The sequence below is a fragment of the Limulus polyphemus genome, unplaced genomic scaffold (assembly GCF_000517525.1).
Source record: "Limulus polyphemus unplaced genomic scaffold, Limulus_polyphemus-2.1.2 Scaffold239, whole genome shotgun sequence".
Taxonomy (NCBI): domain Eukaryota; kingdom Metazoa; phylum Arthropoda; class Merostomata; order Xiphosura; family Limulidae; genus Limulus; species Limulus polyphemus.
Window position 1 is genome coordinate 725,897 of NW_013665849.1, and position 25,971 is coordinate 751,867.

The 25,971-nt window shown below is 30.1% G+C and overlaps 1 protein-coding gene across 3 annotated transcripts; it reads right to left on the bottom strand.

Annotated features, from left to right (window-relative positions):
• Positions 1–3,554: 3,554 nt before the first annotated feature.
• Positions 3,555–25,679, bottom strand: LOC106478668 (ragulator complex protein LAMTOR3-A-like). Of its 3 annotated transcripts, none has more exons than XM_013939222.2 (6): positions 25,595–25,679; positions 17,895–17,929; positions 16,176–16,234; positions 14,860–14,993; positions 7,711–7,774; positions 3,555–3,945 (listed from the first exon to the last, which is right to left on the bottom strand). In XM_013939222.2, the coding sequence occupies exons 1-6, from the start codon at positions 25,601–25,603 to the stop codon at positions 3,872–3,874; spliced, it is 375 nt and encodes a 124-aa protein (XP_013794676.1). In that variant the 5' UTR covers positions 25,604–25,679; the 3' UTR covers positions 3,555–3,871. The 3 variants fall into 3 exon arrangements, with proteins under 3 accessions (XP_013794676.1, XP_022238013.1, XP_013794677.1); XM_022382305.1 differs by lacking the exon at positions 25,595–25,679 and adding an exon at positions 25,522–25,541; XM_013939223.2 differs by lacking the exon at positions 25,595–25,679 and adding an exon at positions 25,067–25,087.
• Positions 25,680–25,971: the final 292 nt, after the last annotated feature.

Sequence of the window (25,971 nt, forward strand, 5' to 3'; positions counted from 1 at the left end):
CTTGAATGGGTAATGAAGAAAAACTTTAATATAAGTTTAACATAACAGCAAATGTTTCAACAAGGTTTTATCATCATCAGGTACATCATCAAAACCTTGTTGAAACATAAGTTTTTCTTCATAACCAATTCAAGCCATCTCCATGTATTATTAGTCTCAAAGTGGGTTCCTCGTCATCAAAGAAGGAATGTTTATAAATAGTTTGAGGAGGCCTACAAGTCTTTGGTATTGTCAATAAGCATGTTCAATAGTATTTACAATTTGTCACTAATATTAGTATGGAACTTTCAATTTACTAGAAAATTTTAAGTTTACATATAAATAAATCAATGCAACATTTCTGTAAAAGTATGCACACTCAAACCAAATCTTAGATAGAAATGTAGATTTCTGTAATAATTATATTTTGCTGCACATTGCTTGTACATTTTCAAATTAGCTATGTGCATACTAGGCTATTTTCATATGCTTTGTTAATATGAATTCCAAGCACTTTGAACATACACAAAAAAGTTGATTCACTTATGTCGTATGTAAACAATTATTCTGAATTGAAATTGTTTCGACTTTAGCATACAAACAAGGCACAATGATATAAAGTACTTAAACAGCACCAAATCGAATATGACATCTTGGATTTGGTCTATTTTTATTCATCTAAAAATATTTGGATAAGCTCATAGAAGTTGTAACTTAAGTCATTCCACAATTGTAAACAATATTTTTAAATAACATTAACCTATTATGGCTGAAGAAAATTATATTACTCCTTCCAAAATAAGTGGTTTATAACTAAAACAATATAAATTCATTGATAAAAAACAGCCACACTATTGAATGCACTTAAATGCAAATCTAGTGCCTTAACAAATATTCTTACCAAATTTTTTCATAAATAGTATATTACAAAATGCTTTTCCTAACAAAGTAAGTCACTTATAAAAGCAAAATATTTTTCTTGTATTTTTTGTTCAGTCAATAAAATGGCCTGTACAAAGATAGTCTCATTATGCAATTTTTGGTGCATGTTTGTTTTGAATTTCGCACAAAGCTACACGAGGGCTATCTGCACTAGCCCTCCCTAATTTAGCAGTGTAAAATTAGAGTGAAGGCAGCTAGTCATCACCACCCACCGCCAAATCTTGAGCTACTTTTTTTTACCAACAAATAGTGGGATTGACTGTCACATTGTAAAGTCTCCATGGCTGAAAGGGCGAGCATGTTTGGTGGGACGGGGATTCGAACCCGCAACCCTCAGACTGCGAGTAGAGCACCCTAACCACTTGGCCATGCTGGGCCCTGTTCATGTTTGAAAACCAGATATTTATGTATAATGTTTAAATGTTATGCAGACTATAATACAACCCACTGTAATTCACTTTATTCATAGTATGTGGGTTTGATAATTATTGTACAAATAAAACAACTAAAATCAAGTACAACCAGTGTTAAAATCAAAGTCTAAATGGCTTCATTTGCTAGTGAATATTTTCATCTGGTCAGTGTAAGTTTAGGCATTTTATAAATCTATAAGATTGGGCAAAGAGTGTACAGGGTGGGCAAAAAGTTTGGATGCCCTCCCCTCAAATAGTGTACATGAAAGATAATTTATTGCACATTGACATATCTGATATTGACAAAGACTAACAAAAGGTTTGATTAATAATCCAAAATTTCTGTCTGTTAGCCTTCATTTCCATGACGTAGGATGATACGTCTCCATGTGCAATGCGACATCCTCCTTAGCATACTAGGAGTGACTTTAGCAAAACTCAATTTTTTGTTTCAAAGCATCAGTTGTTTCATATCATTTCTTTGCCACAATCTGTTTGATAAAGCTCCACCATGAATCATCACAAGCTTAAAATTGGAGGGGGGCAGACTTTTTGCCCACTTTGTATTTAAGACACTGTGGTGATAGTAATCTTTGAATGTACAAAAATGGAAATTAGTGTAAAAGTGGCTTAAAATACCAAATAGTGCAGCTAGAGGGCAGATCTTAAATGCTAAACAGAAGTTTGTTCTGGTGATAGTAAGAAAATACCTCAGAAAGGTTACCGATTTTTGTTCTTTAACCTATGTTAAGACTTGTTGATAAGTATCACACACTATCATCTTTTCATTTCATCAATCAGCCCCTTTTCTTTGCTTCCCCTCAATGTACAGACTTCTCAAAGCTTAACTATATTGACCTGTATAAGGCCAAAATGTAATCATCTATGAAGTATATACAAGATGAAGCACAGTGAACCTTCAAAGATAAATCACATTCTTTTTCCTTATACTTCTCTTGCAGAGGGGAAAGTATTGCTAAAGGTATCAGGTCCATAAAATCACCTGGTCAGAAACATTTATCTTTTTTTAATGGCAATTGTTTGCTATTGCTTGTCTAAGTTGAGCTTGTTAATTAAAAACTAACAATTTGACTTATGAATGACATTTCATTTTGCATCAATGAAGAATAATTAGGCTTAGGATTTATGAGATTTTCAACTACTACAATATCAAGGTCATAGCTTATTTTTTCATTATGACAGTCTGGAATCAAAATAATTCATTGATCAAATCTAACTTAAGGAATCATCATGGCAGCTCTGATGACCTTTACTATTTTCATTTGGTAACACAGGTCATGAAAACTATTTTATCATTAAAAACAAAATGAAATTTTAGTAGTATACTCTCTTTATTTGACTTTTATAAAAACATGGATAATAGAAAAACTACAACAGTTTTTAAGAGATATTTTACAACAAGCACATTACTTCTGTGCTCTCTTCTAATTATCATGTTATAAAATTAAGCATAACATTTAAAAAATGCAATTACTGTTGTAGAGACAAAATTGTTTTCAAGATTTATTCACAATTATGTTCACCAAGCCTGTCATTACTAAGTTAATTTTGAATTAATCTTAAATTACTAATAATGTTTTTAGTACATTAAAAAGGGGTTCTTTATTATAGATTATTAAATAATGAATTATAATAAGTTTACGATTAAGTCATATTAATAAATAACATACACTTGATACATAATATAAAATGTTTGATATGTCGGCTTTTCGTTTTGCTGAACGGTGAAGTTCATATTCATTACATTGTCAAATGGCTATATTTTTAAATTAATTTGTTTTTTTGGTAACAACACTTAGTTAGTTAGGATCAGATAACCATTAATATATTCATCATTGTATTTAATCTTTTTAATAAAAAGTTAAAAATAATATATATTCCTGTATATTTACAACTTAAAAATGCTTTGTCTATTTCCAGTACTGAAATTTAACTACTGCCTACAGCAATCAATTTATACCTTTTCCAGCAGTAACTACTTAAGTGCACAGAAAAACTGACCTTATAAATCCGTCTTCGTACTTAGAGGGGCCAAATCTGCACTTTCTGGAATGGTAGTGTTGTTCCCATGATGTTTTAAATAAATTCTCTATTTTTAGCCCATTTTTTTTAAACAACAAATATATATGTATATAATATTATTATTATTATTTTTTACAAGTGCATGTAGCAATTCCACAAAAAAAAAAACAAGAAAAATAGGAAAAAAATACAGTTTTGATCTTCAGTTTATTTGCACAACTTTAAACAAAGGTTCAATTTTAAGTTCTCCAAGAATCATTGTACTTATTTCAAAAGAATCTTATTTAACCTTGTTTTGTTAATAGCTTTTACATGATCCTTATACCATCAATATCCATTTCTCTTAATAATTTCAGCCTTTGCTAGAGCTTGACATTAAAACAAATACAAATATGATGACAGTAAAGGTCTCCAGTGGACTTAGTAATTGAAAGGCAAAAACCTAAGCAACTTGATATATGATTATCTATATCATTTTCCAAACAATTTCCATCTTAAATTACGTCAACAGCTGCTTTCAGGTCTTGTACTAAACTGGACAACTCTGCCTCTAATCCCAAAAGCATTCCTATAACAAAAAAGTAATAGTATTAATCCAAATAAAAAATTCAAAAAGTTATATTGTGCTCTTAGCAAATTTTAAAGACATAAAACTAAATTCTGAAAAATTCTCCAGCTGTTTTGAAAATTAACTAACAAATGCATTAAGTTCATGAACCTGTTTTTTTTTTGCTTTTTTTCTATTAAACTGCAAAGGGCTAAAGCAAACATTAAATAAAGAACCCAAACACTTTTAAATCTATATATGTTAAATATATATAACAGCAAGTTTCTTTTCCATACATTATCTACCTAATACCTTTTTACTGGTGAAAATCTTTGACAAATGTACAACAATGTTCTAGAACAAGCAAATTCACATACAATATACAAGCAACAATTTAACAACAAACGTGATATTTTAAACTGACTTTGAAAAAATTAAACTACTTAGTATATTTTCAACATTTTCATGTGCAATATTCTTAAATAATTTATAACTTCTAGCATTATTCTATACTTTATCCCACCTGCAGATCATATCTCAAACCTTTTGCATGGTACTCTATTACATAACTCAGATATTGCCTAACCAACAGCCAAAATTAAAAGCTACATCATATTACATAACCAACTACCTTGTTGAGCTATCAAGGCATTAACTTCACAACGAATGATCAGTTAAAAGCCATTTATACATAGTTACATATAAGAGGGTAGATTTTATTAAATCAAGCAAAATAAAAGATAAATGGAAGCTCAAAGACCCCCCCCAAAAAAAATAGCCCATATCTCAAACATGTCTAGAAAAGGCTTAATATCAAGCTACAGAAACTTCTAAGTTAAAAGGAAAAAAACCAAGAATTCCCGTTCCAGGAAGGAGATGCACTATCCATTAAAATCTAACTTAAAAACCTAAAAATTAAGTTTTATGTTACAAGTCTATAGTAGTGTGTACATTTATTAGAATACCCCATTGCTCCTGTAAGTTTTGACTTATTATGCCTATGAAATAAAACTATTCCAGTTTAAAAAATATCAAAATAGGCAAATCACTGATTTTTTTCACTTAATTCTCTTATTAATTTTCTCATTTAATTCATTCAAAATCAATCAATCAATGTAAATCAATTTACAGTTACAACTGATTTAAGGAAGTAGATTTTTTAATAGTTGTTTGAGGTGTCTACTCCTAATTCAAAGTGGGACAGCACTGTTGCACACAATTGCCTTTAGTTTCTTCACAAGTCATCACTGACAAAAATTTGAGATTTTCACATTTTGACTTTTTCATGCAGGTATATGTAGGTATACAGGGGGTTTGTTATGTTGTTTTTTTTTAAATGGTGTCCAATATAGCTGATATAGTGTGCTGTGCCATTAAAATGCTAACAGGGAGAATTAACACCTGATTCATAGTCAAATCTTTGCATGATGCTGATTGCAGTTTAAGAATAAATGCAAAAGACTTTGGCTGTTCACCAAGTACAGTGAATTACACGTGGAATACATACAAGGAAACTCAGTCCTATCAGACAAATCAGGGGACAGAAAAAAGCTCACTGTTAGATATCTAAAAATCTAATTTTCTAAATAATAATAATAAAAAAATGAAGGAAGCTTGTGGAAAAACCTTGCACATGACATTAACAAGTTATACACAAATAGTTTCAAAAAGAAAACTCAAGAATACTACAGAAGTGAGGCTTTTAGGAAACAGTAGCAATAAGAAATCCCTTAATGCCAAAAAAGAATATAACAAAGAGACTAGATTTTGTGGAAGAACAAGAACCCTGACCTTTGGAACAGTAGCACAAGGTGCTTTGGATATACAAATATAAATTTGAACCATCTAGTTCTTACTGGAATGTTTCTCTTTGCCAGCATCAATGAGAAGTTTCAGAAGGAGTACTTTATGTGAAATGTCAAGCAAGCAGGAAGGTCTGTCATAGTTTGGGCACAATATTCGAGGATGGTATTGGCCATCTTTACAAAACTGATGGAACCACATATCAGATAAATATCACAATTTATTAATCCATGATGCTATACCTTACAAAAAGAAGCTAATTGGGCAGAATTTCAAATCTCACTCTGCTCACAAAATTCATGTTTTTGAAGTTTGACTGATTTTCACTTACTGAGAGAAGGACAATAAAACCATAAAACTAAGTGAATGCAGATGTTAGGATATAAGATTGTAATTAAATGTCACAATCTCTAATCATTCTATAAAAAAAAAGGCAATTTTATTTCATTTTAATCTTTTCAATGTAAACTGATGATTTCACTCCAATTAGTGTTAGGGTAGAGAAAATGAGAAAAAGCATAAAGTTTTACAAAAAAAACTTTTGATATTTAGGAGGTTCTAGAAGTTATGCAAATGAAATATTCAAACTCATTATTTAATTTGTGTAATTTTTCTTTAATTTGACACTCAACATTTCACTTTACATCTTCAGAAGCATTCCATTAAAACACAAACCATAACTTACAGTAAAGCTTCAAATGGTTTAAATAATAAATCCTAATCGAATCTATTGCGTGCATTTCTACAGTGCGTGTTTGACATATTTCAACAATAAGCTTTACTACTTAATATGTCAGATGCTGGCTATAGATGCAATTAAAATATATTATTTAAACCATTTGAAGCTTTGTACTGTCAGTTACGGTTTGTGTTTTAATGGAATGATCCTGCAGAAGCTGTAAAGTGAAGCGTTGAGTGTGCAATTAAAGAAAAACAACAATTTGGTGTTATAAGGTCATTTATTTCTAATATTGAAATATGAAAACTGTAAGATGAAAAAAAGTATTTTTATTCTTAGCATGAAAATCACCATTCACTCAGACTGACTCAGTAAAAGCTTAACAAGTCACAGACAAATCTTTAGTAAAATAATCTGTGAAAAATTGATTTTGGTGTAAAAATTGTGTCAAATTGACTGACACATGCACATAGGGTCAACCCCATAGAACAAATCTGAACTTTGCTAGACTCCTCCTCACTTGACAAAAGTTCCAACTGAACAAAAGAAAGTTTCTGAGACAGCTCAAGCAAAAATTGAAACAAATTACATCAGATACTTTTATAAAACCTACAAACACAATGCATCAAAGATGCAATGTTAAAGCCGATGCAAAATATGACCACACTAAATATCAGCTATCAAAACTTCAACAATATCTTTGCATTAACTTTATAAGTTTCCTGTAAGAATAGCATGTAGCATAACAAAATTCGAGGACGAGGAAGCCAGCCCTTATTTATCAAATCTTCCCTGATACTCTCTTAATTTACTGGATCCACCACAACTGAAGGCAATCCATTGCGAAGGACAACCACTGTGTTTGAAAAAATAAAACTGTCTTAGCTGAAGATGACTCCTACCCTGTCAAAATGTGTGTCCCCTAGTCCTATCATTCTTTTCATTAAATATGAAAAATTATGATGATGCATAAACACTATCTATTCCCTTGATAATTTTAAATACCTCAGTCAGATCCCCTCTTACTCTTCTTTTGCATGAAAAAGCTATTTCAGAGAACTTAACCTGTCCTCATCTGTCAACCATTGTATTTTAGGTACCATCTTAGTAGCCCTCCTGTGAACCCTTTCCAACAATTCAATGTACTTCCTAAGGTAAGGAAACTGAGAAAGAAAACAATACTTGCAACATTTCTATAGCTAATTAATGATTATTTGTGTGAAAATTTCATAAGGTAGCAAATGTTAAGGTGTTCTACTAAATTTGTACACTACGGTAAACTGAGAAATTAACCACTGACTTACCAGTATTAGCAGTACTGCTGGCAATCATGCTCACCATAAGAGGAAATCTATTAAAGTGGATAACCTGCAACCAAAATAGGATTAAAGCAACCTACATAAATGAGGACTATATTTTACAAAAACTTGCCAATATTTAAGTACATAAATATTATGCAACTTGTGATCTTCATCCACACATTTACTCCTAAACCCAAGTAAAGTTAATATTTTTTTAGGGATGTGAAACAAAATGTTATAAGATTAAAATAAACTTCCTGAAAAATTAAACAAAAATTAATCCTTGTAAAAAAAACACCCTTACTACATAAAAGATAATAATACATTTCTAGCATCACTATTTTTCAAAATAACATTTATCTCACACTGCATACTGCCATGTCCTATTGACAGCCTATGTTTTTCAGGCTTCATAATACACTGCAAGATGTTCTATATGATTTTGCATATGAAAAAAATTATACTAAGGTAGTTTAAAGACTGCTTTATTATAGAGCATCTGTAATTGATTAATAAGCTCAAATGGTTAATCAATTAACAAATTCCAGTAATAACCCAGCTCTCATAATTATCCATGTTTTCTCAATGATTTTCCTTTTGTCGTACCTATTTATGATTTCAAAGTGTGAATTACTACTAATGAAGTTCAGCTTTGAATATGGCTACATGCAAGGTTTAAATATTATTAAATGAGACAGATTATAAACTATTTACATGAATGTAGAGTGAGTCACATGGTTTAAGAAATAATTTATGGTTCTGTAGTAAAGTCACTACATGTAACTCCTGCAGGGAATAACAAAATCTAATTGGAAGTTTAGAAAAAGAAACAAGTCGTAGATTTTTGATTTTTTTGTAAATTTCTTCAGAAAATAGCAAAAACGATGTTACTTGGCCTACCTAACATCATTTTGAAAGATCAGGTCTTAGTTCACGAATAATCTTTTAGTTTGTGTTTTACTATGATTTATAGCCAGAAATGGTGACTACTGCAACTGGCAAGATAGAGTATTAAAAGAAGTAGGTTAATTATTATCAATCAAGTTGGAATTGATATATAAAACTGAACTTTCTAATACAAAAAATTAAATTCTGTTATAAAGGAAGTAATTTTAATGTTTTTAAAAACAGTGTTTCACAATAAATTTTTTGAAATTTTATGGCATGAAAAAAATTATACAAAAAAGAATATCAAATTATACAAATCTACTGAAACCAAAACTAGATATTATTCAGTTTGGTTCAGTACTTCCACTACAAGAAGTGAAAACATTAAGGGGTATCAGTAAGAAAGGGTTAATGAGATTTATATGCCTTTGGATTATATGCTAAAGACAGAGAGAGAGAGATCAGTTTGAGAAACAGTATATCCTACGTACATTTGTGATGGCGAGGTAATGCATGGTTCAGCACATAATGTCTTTCTTTTAAACTTAGCTTTTTGTTGACCTTCTCTCTGTGGATAGGTCAAAGTGCATGTCATAACTTTTTAAAATTACATTCAAAATTTATTATCAATGTATACAAATATATTTGACATCAAAACATATGTAATAATAAATTTGGTATATTAACTAAGTCCTAATTCCTTAATTTCAAAAGGAAATATTTAAATAAATTTTCAATTTCCTCTTGTATGTGTATTATATTTTTTTACTCCAAATTTCTAATTCTCTATTTTTTTTTCATTACCCATATCTAATGTCCCGAGTTTAATGTACAATACATATTATAGTTAGTATAGATATTACTAAAGCAGAGTAATAATTCATAGCTTTCAATCTTCTTTCTTTACAGAAATACAAACTAGAAGGTCAGAGCCACTTGCCATGCCCATATATAACATACTCTCTTTCATAAAATGCCAATAATTTTCTTTGACATTTACTATTACATCATTTATAACCAACAGAAAGATAGTTTTAATTTACTGATAGACATATAATGCTTTCCTTGTTTTCAGCAGACTTCAGATCGACTAGCTAAGGAATCATTTTTAAGCACTTGTTGGCAGCAGTCCTTCACAAGCAAAGACAAAGTCTCCTAGGGTGAATGTGTTCTCATTTGACTGAACAACCCAATTCGAGATTTACTTTGTTTGGAACAACTCTGGCAGATAGTACTCAGAGGAAAACATTGTCGCAAAGAAGAGTTGGCTTCTTTCTCTTTCGTTGCTTCTGCTTCTTGTTTTCTCGTCGATCAATTTTTAAATGTGTCTGTCACATGATGGATTAGATGATGCCAATGGGAACAGTGAGGTACATCCTCCTCCCATGTGTTGAGGTTGATGGTTACTTTTTGAGGTTGGATTTCAGGGTATCCTTCCATCTTTTACTTGTCCACCCCGAGAATGAGTGCCGTGATGAAGTTCCAAGAAGAGGACTTGACAAGGAAGGCAATGTTCCTGCATACAGAGACAGTGACGCCCCAATGAAGTTGATCTTTTATCAGCTGGACTTCAATGCCTGTGTAATCAGCCTCTTCGAAGATGCTGATGTTGGTTCTTCTGTCCTCCCATTTGATTCCAAGGATTTGACAGATGCATCTCTGATGGAATCCTTTAAGGGCTTTGGTGTTGTCTCAGTCTGCAAAAGCATTCCCAGCACAGCTTATTCTGCTTTCAACCTCCTTATCAATGGTTGTGTTCGAAGATAGATGACTGTCAAGATGTGGGAAGTGATCCATGCATTCCAGTAGTTCTTCATCGACAAAAATTTTGTGAGGTTTAAAGTTTGGTCTCAAAGGTTTCGATTGAAAGATGATTTTTGTATTCATGAAGAGTCCAAATTTCTTATAAGCAGAGTTAAAGAAATCCATTGTCGTTTGCATGTCAATAGGATTATGGCAATTATCACACAAAAGCACTTATACCTTAGTTAGAAAGCCAGTTGAATTATAATAGTTATAGGACATTGTTTGCTTTGCGTGTTATTTTGTATTCATAAGTACATATTAGAAATAAAGATTAACGTATTAGTACCATCATTACAAAAGAAAGTATGCTTAATTTTCATCGGTAGGCCAACAGCAAAAAAAAAACAAGAAGCCAAATGTAAGCATTAAATTTCTTGTTTAATGTATATTCTTTACTTATTGGTATAAAAATGGTTCAAATGTAAAAATTAGAAACATAATAGGTTAAATAATGAAAAAAAATAAAATTTCTCCACAAGATAATGCTTGCAAGTATCTTGTGGACTAAGTCATACAATACAGCAACTCAAGCTAATCATTCACCAAATGGTTTCCTGTGTTATCACAAGATTATTAGTTAGACACAGTTCAAAGACCAATAAAATTGAATAAAAACAGATGTAAACTGTTACAAACTTTAAATTGTTTAGGATAAACGACTGAAATTTTGTTACAATGTGCAGTCATTCTAGAAAGAAAGAAACGGGTAGTTTATATTTCCCATTTTTTTTTTGTTGTGGTTAAAAGTTCTGTAAAATTGACCAAGTCCATATAGAGTAAGAGTAGAGAAAGCAACATATAAAATAGTTTTACTAAAAAGAACATTGATATTCACTTAAGAAACTTTAGAGGTTATGCAAATCAAATATGAAAACTGTTACACGAAAAAAAAAGTATTTTTAACCTGAACATGAAAATCACCTTGCACTCAGAAAATTCAAAACTCGGATTCCATATATTCACAGACAAATCTTCAGCAAAAACTCTTAATTAAAAAATTGATTTTTTTGTGTACAAGATATGTGAAGATACACATATCACATTAAAAGCTATACTTCCATAGTTATCCAATAGTTACAAAATGATCAAACTTGCATCAAGAGTTAACATTATGTATGGATGCTGGTAGGTCTGATATATTTTTTTTTAATTTTAAAATGCATATTTGAAAGGAATATTAATGATTTTGGGGAGAACCAACATAGTCTGAAAAAACTAGTGCTAAGGAAGTATGTCCTCAAGTACATATTCCTAAAATAGGCTTCCAACTATAATGCAAATCCAGGATTTGTTGTTTTTCATGCATATATTATTATTTGTTATACATCATTTAATAAAACTAACATTAGAAAACTTAAATTGTACAAGAATAGCTGCATCACATGACAGTTAATCAGTTGTTTACACTTCTGCCATGGTTAATTGCTAAAGAACATTCCAAAGAAACTAAATTAACTCTTTCTATATGGGGTTGGTCAATATGACCAACCTTGTAATCACAAAGTAATCAGACTTTCCATACTATATCTCTTAATAGGTTTTGTGTATCTTCACAAAATTTGGCAAGCTTTCAGTAGATATTACAAGTATTTTGTACAAAAAAGATCAAATTGTTAAAAATACTTTACTCTTTGTTGTTGTTGTGGGGAGTTATGAGGTCAGTCAAATTTGCAGTGTGTGTAGAGTTAGGTAAGAGATAACAACAGATAAAATATAAAGTTTTACTGAAAAAAAAGCTTTATCTATTTAAGAGGTTTTAGAAGTTATGCAAATATAATTTTATAATTTTTCAAGGAAAAGTATTTTTAATCTTAACATGAAATACACTTTGCACTCAAAAGCAGTCAACACTGACTACATATATTCGTTGAGAAGTCTTTAAAAAAAATCTAAATTCTTCCTAGAATGACTGCAGATTATAACATAAGTTTACAATTGTTTATCCTAAATAGTTTAAGGCTTGTAACAGTCTACAACTGTTTATATTTAATTTTATTATTTTATTGCCCTTTGAACCATAAATAACTACTAATCCTGCCATTCAAATTGTAAATCACTCAGTGAACAGGTAGCTCATCTCACATTACTGTATTGAATGACATAACATAAGCTGCTTGTAAGCGTATCTTAATAATAATTCTTTACATTACTTTTCATAATCTTAACTATTCTAACCTTATCTAACTTAAGTTTTTAATTCTTACATTTTACTTTTATAAAAATAAACAAAAAATTATATGAAAAACAAGAAATAACACTAACGTTTGATCTTGTTTATTTGTTGTCAGGTGCCAATGAAATTTAAGCCTTTTTTTTTTTTTTAATATAATGATGGTACTAGTACACTATTTTTTTTTTATTATTTACTTAAATAATGCACCTAAGAAAACAGAATAATAACATGCACAAAGCAAACAATGTCTGCTAACTGTTACAATTTAACCTGCTTTCTAATCAAGACAGGAGTGGCTTATATTAATTCCCTTAGCTTCTCAATCTGAACACCATAAAATAAACTTTCAATCTGATGATGAAATTGACAATACTCTGTACTGAAAACGATGTAGCATTATAAATTATTCAAAAGATTAAACTTTTGCCTTTCTATTGGTTATGAATGATATAGAATAAAACATCACAGAGAATTATTGGCAACTTGTGAAACAGTACGTGACAGGTGGGTCTGGCAAATAGTTCTGATTTTCTAGTTTATGACTATAAACAAATAAAATTGAAGGCTATTATAATAAGTAATTTACATTAAATCATGTATTTCCTTCACTTAGAAAATGGGGAAGATCTACAGAACAAATGTCACATTCTTATACTAGAAGATTTTGTAAAAATATTTCCTTATAAAAAATAAGAACTTATAAGTTATATTACATTAAAATTCAATTTATTAACTGTTTTGATGCCATGTTTATTTGTATACATTGATAATAAAATAGTTTAATTAAGTTTTTAAAATATCTCACTGGAAGGTTGTTACATGTGCACTTTGAACTACTAGTTGCAAGAGGGTTAAAACATGCAGATGTGAAAATGTTAGACAGCCAAGACTGTTATGATAAATAATTGTAACTGTATGTTAAAATCTGCAGTATTCTAGAAAAAAGTATTATTGGTTTATTTTGTATTTTATAATTTTTTCCCTCTGTACATTGATTATTTTACTCCAGTTCGTGTTAGGGTGGAGAAAAAACAAAATAGAATTTTATGTGAAAAATTTATATTTATTTAGGAGGTTTTAGAAGTTATGCAAATTAAAAATGAAAACAGGATCACAGAAAAAAAGTATTTTTGTTCTTATCATAAAAAAATCACCTTTCACTCGGATTGACTCAGTAGAGGCTTCATAAATTCACAAACAAATCTTTAGTAAAATATTTTATTAAAAATCTGCTCTTTTTTTTTTTATAAAATACTTATGATGTTTACTAAAAACTTGCAAAATTTCATGAAGATAAACTTATAAATTCAGAATTATAGTAAACACAACTACATATAGATTCACAGAAACAGGATAGGTACAACAGATGTCATTGACAGTGTTAATACAGTTCAGTTTCAAAATATCCAACTATATTCATATGTAGTCATCGTATTTAAATATAATCAGAAACTTACTGATGAAGTTAGTGTAAGTTTAATCAATGTTGAAAACATGAAAAATGGTAGGCAACTTACAAATTACTATTTCATGTTCCTTGACATAAAATGATGATGATATCAGTAAAGTGAGCAGATAAGTGGAAGTGATATCAGCATTTAATGGATATATGAGTGATCAAGTGAAAATTTTATAGCTGGGTATAAGAAGTTCAAGAATGGTTGAATTCAACCAAAGCTTCCAAACTCTGAAGATACCATTATCAAACCATTACCATATCTCTGGTAAGTCAACACCAGTTTGTCAAAACATTTAAGGCACACACTTAATTTACAATGGTTGTCACAATGCCAGTCTTTGTTCTAAATAACAGAGATGGTTCTACACTGAATAAAAACTGAGAAAAGAATAATTGAGGTTGGTGAATTAGGCATAGCAACCCCAAATTATGGGAAATTCCTTTTCTGTTTTATATACGAATATCAGAACAAAAAATATTCTGCTCAAAATAATTTTGAGTGCAAAAAAAATTACAACAAACACGATAAAAGTGTAATACTTCATTGACATCATAAAACTAACAGAAGATGCAAACTACAAAACATTGTAACTGGTTAAACAATGTAGTTCATTAAGAATTACCAAAGAAGTTAATTTTTTCTTGCTTACTTGGAATTTACTTTTTGATGTGGTATAACCTGTTGGTTTTGATACATGTTTTCATTGCATAATAATGATAATTTTAACATAAATTAGCTGCCATAAGGTAAAAGGTTGAGTTTTGTTGCTATATTTCAAACTGTGCTATTCACCATCACAAAAATATACTACTGCTTAATTTTCACCTGATATTTGCCATAGATGCAAGCTATTCTTTGGCTTTTACCCATGCCCAATTTTCCAGCTTGATCTGTTGCCATTCCAACAGTTGTTAAGAAGCCAGGTCTCAATGCAAGCTCTGGAGCACTTTCTGTTGCAGCTAAAAAAAAATAAAAATAAAATTACAACAATTTGATTTTGTTTGTATTTGTATATATCAAGATCAGTTAATGAATATGCATCTTACAGAACTTGAAAATCAAATCAATTTTAAAATAATATTACAAGCATCATTCTTAAGTAGATATTTTATGCTAATTAATTTTCTTATGAAGAAAGCATTCCACAATCTTTCTCCTGTACTATATCTAGAGCTTACTAAGTAATAAATATAACTAAGTTACCTGAAATATTAAATACTAGATAAAAAAAAAACTTCTTAAACTAAACACAAACTGCTCACCAGATTACCATTTGATTATATCAAAAAAATATGATACTCAGTTACATGTAAAACTCTACAAAGTTAAACAAAAGTAATTGAAATGAATATTTCATATTTAACCCCTTCACTGTATCTGAGACGTATATTTCCCAGTGCTTCCACCCCCTAACGCTGTAACTGGGACAAATGTTTTTCATTGTCCTTCAAAATTGCCACGTGTGATGCATGGGAACAAAATTAGTTAGATAGTATTTATTGGGATCCCACCTAATGTTGGTATATGGCTTTATTTTAAAGTTTTCCACTCAGCCCTTCAGCAACCAACAAGATGTCTAAGTGGAACATACGACAACTACGTGCCAACATTGCTAGAGCAATGAGTAACCCTAATTACTCTGTATATATACTTGATGTGCTTGACTCAGATAGCTTAGAAGAGACTGAAAGTGAGTCAAGTGGTGTTCAAATGCATGATAATGAAGAGGCAATGAGACAATAAGGATGCTAGCTCTCTATCTAGTTATGATAGTCAAGATGATGAATGTGGACCCAGCATAGGAAGGCATAAACAGCATCGACAATGAGAAATATTTGTCCCAGTTGCAGTGCAAGCACTGGGAAAGATACATCCAAGCCACAGTGAAAGGGTTAAGGGGAAAAAAATCATACACCAATCTGAAATGCTTCAAAACAATGATAAGTACAAAGAAGAGCTATACATTTCAGCATTATACAATTGACAAAAAAAAAAAGACACAAGAAAGAAAAAAAAACTAAAATTTTAGTTTACATCCTTGGAATCTTTCACACATAAAGTTAATATATTTGCAAGGCACTACTAAAGAAGTACAAGCTGTTGTTGAGAAATATATTCAAGGCAGCAGCTAATTAAATAACCTTTTAATACAGGAACTCCATCCCGATCAGTGATCAAAACTGCATGTATTCCATCAATTCTACAAGGAAAAATGTAACAATAAAATCAAAATTAAAAACATTCTCTGACATAATATGACATATGTCACCTTGAAAAAAACATTTTAATGCTATTTTATTATTACTAACTTGTTAAATGAGTTTGTCAAATAAGAAATTTTTTCATTTGAAATACATGCAAGCCATTTCTGTTACTCACATATTCTCATGTACACGTTAAAGTACATGCATTTTTTATTTTAAATGTTCTTCCTTTTTTATTTTTTTTTACATTTTACAGAAGAATTTCCCAAAACAATAAATAAGTAGATATTTTTACACTTGTAAATCTAAAATAAAATTAAGTAATTTTACTTTCTTATAAATGCTGGGCATAATTTTAAGTTTTGACTGACAAATATTCTAGATGAATCTTTCACCATCTATTTTAAATATTAAATACCATACAAAATTTTAAATATTCTACTATTAGCCAACATTTCGTTGTCTAACCAATTAAAATATTTCTTATTTCTTGGTATTTTTATTTACCTACTAGTAAAAATAAATCTATCAGTTATGAAGACATTTATTTCATTTCAAAACAAACAATATTTGTGTAAAACAATCATACAAATGTGACAACTGTGGAACTTACACCAGTGGTTAGCTTCCAAGAGTTTTAACAATTTCAAAAAAAAAAAAACAATTTGGGGCTATTTAATTTGTCCAATATATATATAATTCAAAACCAAGCCTAAGTGTACAAATTCTGTTTCAAGAAAACAACTGCACAATGGCCAATAAAGACTTAAAATAATCAGAAGTTTATATTTTAGTGAAAAGGGTTTAATAGATATTTTCATAGCAATTCACGCATTCTTACATGTTAAGCCATCTATTAAACATTAGTGTTAATGCTTTAATTGTATCCACCAAAAACATTTGCAACGTGTTACTATAAATTCAACTGTTAGTGAGTTTACTATGGAAACTTGAGGCTATACAAGACTTTAACATAAGTGTTAACAAAATAACATTTAAAAAAAAATATTACACAAAGTATAATCTCTAAAAAATAAGAAAATCTAACAACAACTATAAATCACTGTAAATATGACCGCACAGAAGCAAAAATATGTATTTTTAGGTTGTTTGACCTTTAACCCCATAAAAAAGACCTAAATAAAAAATAAAATAAAAATAGATTGGGCATACTAGAACAAAGTATAACCCTACCAAGATTCAAGTCAATCCACTGAGAAATGAGGGAATGGAGGTCAACTGAAAAGTGTTTCAAAGATGAAAGAAACAACAGAAAAACACCCCCAAAAATAAAGTTCAAAACAATGTGGGTTTACTTTCCACAAGGAGTTTCTTTTACATAAAATTGCTTAAGATGTATATGTCGCCTAGATACATGTAATATGTAATTTTTCTACCTTTTAAGCACTCATCCCATCTGATCAGTTTCATGAAAATGACTGCAGCCACAAATACAATTTTAAAGAAGATCATTTCAATGAAGGCACATTCAATTACTTGGTGTTGGTACATTTTAAGTGATCTTATATAAACATTCTTAATTTGAATAAATACACCAAATTTGAATTTAAAAAATATTTCATTATACATGAGCCCTTTTTTTTCCTTTCATAATTAACAATTTTATAATTACTAACACAATAACCAGAAACTTACTGAGACATAATCTCATGTAGGTATTTCTTCATTTCCTGAAATGAAAAACAGATCTTGTAAAAAATAAAATAAAGCAGGAAAAAAAAACATTTCCTTAATACACAAACACTGAGGTAACTTAACCTTAGGTTAAAAAACAGGAAAAGTGTTTCCAGCACTGACCATCCCAATTTTTTTTTAATGCAAATCAAAAATTATTAACTGTAACTAAGAAAAAAATATTAAAAATTATATAAAACATAACTGAGCTTAGTTATCAAGTAAAATCTGGAAGAAATTTTAAAAAGCTGGTGATCTGATGAATCTGTTTTTATCGAGCAGTATTTTCCATTCACTGTTCACAAATTCAAGTGATGTGGTACACTATGTGCACATTATATAATTGCGGCTGCACACACTGTTTTGATGATATGAATTTGGCCATTAAAACAATAAACAAAATACTCTATTGAAAAACACTGAATCCTATTTTGCATTTCACATGCATGAAGTTAGGATTCCCCTGCACCCATACAGTTTAGTTGGCAATATGCATCTTCATCCAGATAATACAATGTAATGTCAACAGCTATTGTTTACCAGAGCGAGAAAATGAACATTTCTCAACTCCAATAATATAAGCACCTTTGTTTGACAAAAAATTCACCATTCCAGGAAAAAATCCCTATCTACCAACCCTACTTTATCCCATGAACATTACTGAAAATATTTTGTTTTGGCCTTAACTATATTTTTTAAGGTAACTGTGAAATGGGAATAAAGCTGCAAGTACATGTAAAATATTTTACATATAAATTAAATTATATATACGTTTGCTTCCACTAGTTTAACAAATTCAAAATACAAAAAAAAATATTTTGGGGATATTTAATTTGTCCAATATATAATTCAAGACTAAGCCTAAGTGTACAAAGTCACATTCTCTTTCAAGAAAACAAATGCACAATGGCCAATTAAGAATTAAAATAATCAGAAGTTTATATTTTTAGTGAAAAAGGGTTTTATAGATATTTTCGTAGCAATTCATGAATTCTTACATGTTAAGCCATCTATTAAAAATTAGTGTTAATGCTTTAATTATATCCACCAAAAACATCTGCAACTTGTTACCATAAATTGAACTGTTAGTGAGTTTACTATGGAAACTTGAGACTATACAGATTCTAACACAAGTGTTAACAAAATAACATTTAGAAAAAATATTACTAATGATACACAAAGTATAATCTTTAGAAAATAAGAAAATCCAATAACAACTATAAATCACTGCAGTATAATATATACACACACACTAGAGAATAAACAGGTCATATTTCTGTGATGGGCATGAATGAGCATAATTTTAATCAAATGAATTCTTACAAATAACAATAATCTTTTAAAATATTGCATATCATTCACAACTTTACCTCAATATTTCTGATTACATGTACTCTGCCAGTAATTGTTTAAAGACATTCTTGTAAAATGCACAAGTCTTAAAGTGCTTCCTTTACCTTTTGCATCATTACATCCTTCAGGAAATAGAATAACATCTAACCTCATTCCCTCTTTATAATTTGTACCATCAGGTAGATAATTTCCATTTTACTGCTTTCTACAATACTAAGGCATTGCTAGAATTATAAAAAGTCCTACTTTGTGTATCATTTAAACAAATCATATGCAATACATTTAATAATCAGATCTAACTTTAGCCTGAAGAAATACTTGAGATTTATCATTAAACAATTCTATTGACTCCATATCAAGAATGTGTTAGGGCTCGAAATTACCACTCATCTAATCATCCAAGATAAGTAACTGTTTTCATACTAGTGCTTTAAACATCCACTAGTCTACCTGACAAGAGTCAACTATAGCACTTGATTGCACCTGTGGGTTGGTGGTGCCTCGATTGACCTAGAAACACTTGCTTGCAGGACAATTGTTTGCCAAATCATCATGCTGTGTTTGCAAACAGAGCACATCAATGGCTGTATCCTTGAAGAAACATGTTTTTTTTTTAAAATAACAATTCTGTAGTTGTCCATACACTCAGGTTTGCATAGATACTATACAGATACAATGTAGCTTAGACATTGTATAAAATACTGCTGATGAATTAGTTGATTCTCATGTGAAAATAACCGATGCAGTAACAAAATTTACAAGCATTTCTTTAACATAGGAGTTTTCTATATTGTTACCACTGGTTACCTCCATATCTAGAGAATGCTAGATATTTATGTATAGTGAATAATAAAATAAAAGTCCTGAGCATTATTTCAAATAATAAACAATTATTAAACAATAAATATGAAACATTTAATTTGGTGGAATACACATTAGACCCTTCATTGTGAGGTACTCGCCAATAAAATCGCATTTCATCATTTCACAACAAACATTCATTACTTTAAATATTAGTAATCTATATTTATTGTCACACTTTGTTCATTTGTATTTTGGACAAATAGAACTTCTTTCTAATGAGTAATGTGCAAAATAAGCTTGTCCACCAGATGGAGGTGAAAAAATTAATTTCTTACCCCTGATATATGGATTGCTCTTTCACAATCTCAGCAAATTATATGCACAGTAATAATAATAGTGAATACTTAAATGAAATATATTTAAAGTGAGTTGTAGTGGTACTACAAATATTCTAAGCTCACCAGTGGTTTAACCATCATTTAAAAATAGTGAGTGTTTCCTGCTCATTTAAAATAATTTTACACAATTCTCCTGATCAGTAACTATCCCTCACTCCATTATATTATTTCTTCTAGTTTTATAGATCTTGAGAATGATTATTCTGGAGGTATGTTGCAGTTAGCCTCATTAATTCCCCTGAAGTACTTTTGCATAATGGCTTCATTATGTTAATAAGAGTTAGCTTGAGAACCTACAAGTGCATTGTGATAACCATCAAGAGATTTAAATAGTGGACAACTCTCTCAATAAATACATATATATATATATGCAGATAAAGAAGCACAGAAAGACTAAGACTAGGATTTGCTTGCCAGGTACTAGAGTACCAGATATTATAGAACATATTGACAGTCTAGTACCTAGTACCAAGGAATAATCTTGTCTGTAATGCACTTTGAGCAAATGATGTTGGAAAATGTTAGTTGGTAGAAGAGCTTAGTAAGTATAGAGAACTCCTTCAAACATTTAGGGACAAAAATAAATGTGTAGTCCCTTAGAAAGTGTTCCCTTACACTACATGTGGCACTGGATTACCTAGCAGAATAAGACTTTAATGAAAGATTATTAGGGATATACTTATAGCAACGGTGAATGGTTGGACCTGTGGGATGGTTTTCATGATAAGGGTGAATTATATGCTACAGATGTGTTCCAATAAAGCATGTTAGATAGTAGATGGTTTGGGGTAGCTCTTAAACATATACATTAACTTTTTCAGCACGGTCTCAATACCTGGGACCGACCTCGGAACCATTTTGTGCTTGTTATAGTTTTTATGTTACAACTTTTAAATTAGTAGGCTTTCATATGCCAAAATATCAGAGTTTTTAATTAAGTCTTAAGGTTTGTTAAGCAATTTTTTTCTCATACCTTTTTTCTTTTCTCATGTTGCCCATCCAACATGCAAAGTAATTTTCATTTTAAGATTAAAAATACTTTTATGCATCAGAAAATTTTAAATTTCACATGTGAAATCTTAACAACATCCAGATAGTTATCAAATGTTTCCTAAGAAAAACTTTATATTTTCACTAATGAATCTCTGGATGGATTCGGCCGATTTGACCAATCTCTTAACCACCATAAAAAATTAGGAAATAAATATAAGTTATGCCTTTTTCATTCTAGAATGATTACAAATTATAACATAAAAACAAATGTTTAGACTATATAGCTTAAATCTCATAAATTTATACATGTTTATTATATTGACCTTTCAGCCGTTCCCGGCTAACAATACAGAAGTCACAATGATGCGACGTATGTGTTACCTTATCCAATAATATAAAACTGACCATTAGTATTTACAAAGTAACATGTCTTGTCTGTGTTTTAGTGGACAAGTATTTTGTAAAATAGTCACATTTCAATTATTATATATGTATATACATTATTACTATTTACAAATAAGTTCTTAAATTTGTTTTCCTTAAAAATATAGAACAGTAAATAAAGTCAAGCAACCAATTATCTCTTCTAGTTATGACCTTTGAACTTGTTTGCTACTTGTCATAGGTTGCTAAGCCCATATAAAATTTCACACGTGGAGGTTGTCAAATGAAATAATTTTTTTAGGTTTTATATAAACATTTGAAATAACCAAAAATCAAATACTATATCGATACCATAGAATTCCACTATAATTTATCAAGTTTAGTAATTAAGCTGTATTTAGATCTAAAAAATTACAGACTTTGTACTTTGACATCACAAGCATCTAATTTGATACAGTGCTGCATTCAACATACCACATGACAAAAATTGATGTTTAGGTGTGTTTTCTTAATATTTACATTTAAATTAAAAAATTAAATAATGTATTATACTAAAATTTTAATTATAATGTACAGTTTGATACCAAACTTATTGACATAAATTAAAAATATTAGTTCAATAAAATTTTGAATGCGAGTCAACAAATGCGATGACATGGCCTTTGACCCATGTGGAAAGGGTTAAAGATAAAACTAAACTAGCTTACTAGTGACAAAGTTTGAAAACTGTGGAAAAACTGCTAACAAAGCTACAGTAATGAAGAGGTAAGAAAAAAAAAAAAGATTCAGAGAACAATAAAACAGTAGGATCAAGAAAAGACATTAACATTAGGAGTATAAAAAACAAAATATAGGAGTTCAGGGCTCTAGCTGAATTGAAAGACTTTGGTATAATGGAAATTAATTAAACTTTGTTAGATTTGTGGAATATCAATAACAGGAATTATTCTGAAATTCAAGGTTATTTAATATTTAATAGTGTTTTTGTTTTGTTTTTGAATTTCGCACAAAGCTACACGAGAGCCATCTGCGCTAGCCGTCCCTAATTTAGCAGTGTAAGACAGCTAGTCATCACCACCCACCGCCAACTCTTGGGCTACTCTTTTACCAACGAATAGTGGGATTGACCGTCACATTATAATGCCCCCCACGGCTGAAAGGGCGAGCATGTTTGGTGGGACGAGGATTCGAACCCGCGACCCGCAGATTGCAAGTCGAGCACCCTAACCACCTGGCCATTTAATAGTGAGAAACTTTTCAAGACAGGAGTGGTTGGGTGGTTCTTCATACAAGGGATGAACTGCAGCTTGTTAGAATTGAAGGCATAAAAACTTATAATCAACAGCCGATATAGCGCAATTAACATGTTACTGAAGTATTCTTCTTTGTTTTTACCCCTAAGTTCTTATTAATGTAGTTTGCTCCTGTTGATGTCGTGGGAATAAGACTAGTCTGCTGTTTACCAGTTCTTCTGCAGGAGTGTAAAGTTAATTCAAGTAAATAATAAATAATTGGTATTAAAATAAATTTATGCTATCAATTTAACATTATTTCTCACTTGAAAAGTATTTAAATAAAATAGATAATTTTACACTTGATTTAATCTACTGCACATGATTACAGATGTTCATACAAATGATGTGATATGGTTTACTTACATTTTCACAAACTTTTAGATAAAGTACCACATAAAATATTAGCTTATGAAAATAAAACTTGTAGGGATTGGGGAAAGACAAGTAAACTGGATTATAAGGCCATTAGATGGGAGGAAGCAAAATGTTATAATCAATGGAGTTTAGTCAAACTGGACCCTTGTTACTAATACTAGTGTACTATATCAGGGGCCAGTGGCCTTTACTCTTTCTTATTTACATTTATGATATTGATAGAGTCATAATTAGTAACTTATTGAAGTTTTCTGGTGACACTAAACTCTTGGGTATTTCTAGCTGAATTAAGAATGTTCGCATATTACAGAATGACTTGGGTCAATTGATAAGTTGACAAATATTTCTGCAAATGGCCTTTAAGTATAGTAAATGCAAGATAATCATAATTTGATTCACCCATTTAAGATTATGGGAACCAACTCATTTACATAACTAAAGAAAAGTATTTTGGCAAATTGGCAGATAAGTCACTCAAGCCATCAAAGCAGTGCTCTGTTGCTAGTACTATTAAACTTAAAGCCAATAAAATAATACAGAGTATTTATAGACTACTGAATCACATCAAAAGAGGCCAATTTCTCTGTATACAATCACTAGCTAGGCCTTACTTAGAATTCTGTATAAAGTTTTGGTCTCCTTATCTAAAAAAAGATATTGAATTACTAAGGGTTCAAATGAGGGCTACTTGGGTGATTCTAGAGATAGAAGTAATCATACAGGAACTGTGTAAAATTTCTCAATTTATTTTTTCTAGAAAAAAAAACAGGGTAAGATGTAATCTTATACAAGTTTACAAGATTATCTGGGAGATTATTAAAATACTATCTAGCAAAACCACAGCCAAGGGTACATGCTTGGAGAAAATAGCAGAGATTACATTCTGCTTTATTATGAACATAACTGAACAAGAGGGTACAAGCTTATAATTCAGAAACAAGGCTAGGCTGCAGTTAAGATAATTTTATGTTTCTAACACTAACAGGGTGATTTACTTATGGAATGAGTTGCCATTAGCTATAGTAGAGACAGCACTTTACAAAGTTTAAAAGTAATGGGTGGGTTTAAATTTTTACTTTCTCCAATGGCAGTTGTTTAAGAACAACTGTGAAGGAATAAATAGCCCTTTGTTGTCCATATGCAATGTGTTATACAATGCAGGTTATATATGCTGCATATATGAGACCAGCAATTTCAGTATAAATACTGTATGTTTAGGTCCTAATCAACACAGTATAATACATCTAAGAAATGGAGCAAATAATAAAAATAATAAATGACTGTGGTATATTTGTATAGTAAGAAATTGTTTAAAAAATCTTACTTGTAAAACTACAGATAAGAATATATCTATTATAATTATGAATACAATCTGCAAACAAAATAGTGTTACTGTTTACACACAACCTCACAAAGCATCTGCAAAAATGTATAAGGTAGATTCCAATTGTTTTGTTAAATTGTACAATAGTTACACAGATCTAACTTGGTGGATTATTTGACTAATTACTATTATTATCTATTTACTAACACTAAGAAAAGGAAGATTCCATACATTCTTGCACTGTTACATAGAGTTGGTGAAACATTTAAACAATAAATTTCAATTCAACTTTCAAGCAAACTTATAAAATACGAAATATATAAATATGTAAATGCTAAAAATGTTATAACTTAAAGAAATTTTAATCTATTTGGAAAGGAACACAGGAACCAGCTTCTTAAAACAATATAAAAGTTCCAACTTCCGGCGATATCACTTTATTAGGACAAAATACCAGTAAAACTAAAACTTAAAAGCCGAAATAACTGCAATATTACATTTTATTCTTCATAAGTGGAACGACAGAAAACTATATTTAATTAGCTCTGATTGGAAGTTATTTTTATTAAATAATAGCTAAGGAATCAGTTGTTTCTAAAACACTGGGAATACACACACATTAATATGAAGGAATATAAAAAATACATAATATATAACGATACATTTAACAAGATGATTATTATAAGTAGTTGTACTCGTTCAACAGATCACAAAATTATAGATCACGCGCCTTACCTCTGCCATGACTATCTTCAAACTGTACAGCACAAATGAATTCTAGGTATATTTAGGGGCCGTATTCATATTCCTAAGGATATAAATATGGAATGAATATATTAATGATGAAATATACCCAATTAATCAAAAGTTCTTCAGTTCGTTTTTACTTACAAAATTTTAGCCTTTAAATCAACAATATTGTTATTTTGTTGCTATCGCTACAAGTTTAATTGTGCATGCATAATGTCAGAAAGCTAGTAACATCATAAAAAAGATTAAATTAAATTTATAGCACAGAAAAAATGAGATTCTGTCCCCATACATAAATAATCTGTCAATTCACGCGGATTGATATGTACATGCATAAGTAACTACTATCAATTCTATAATTT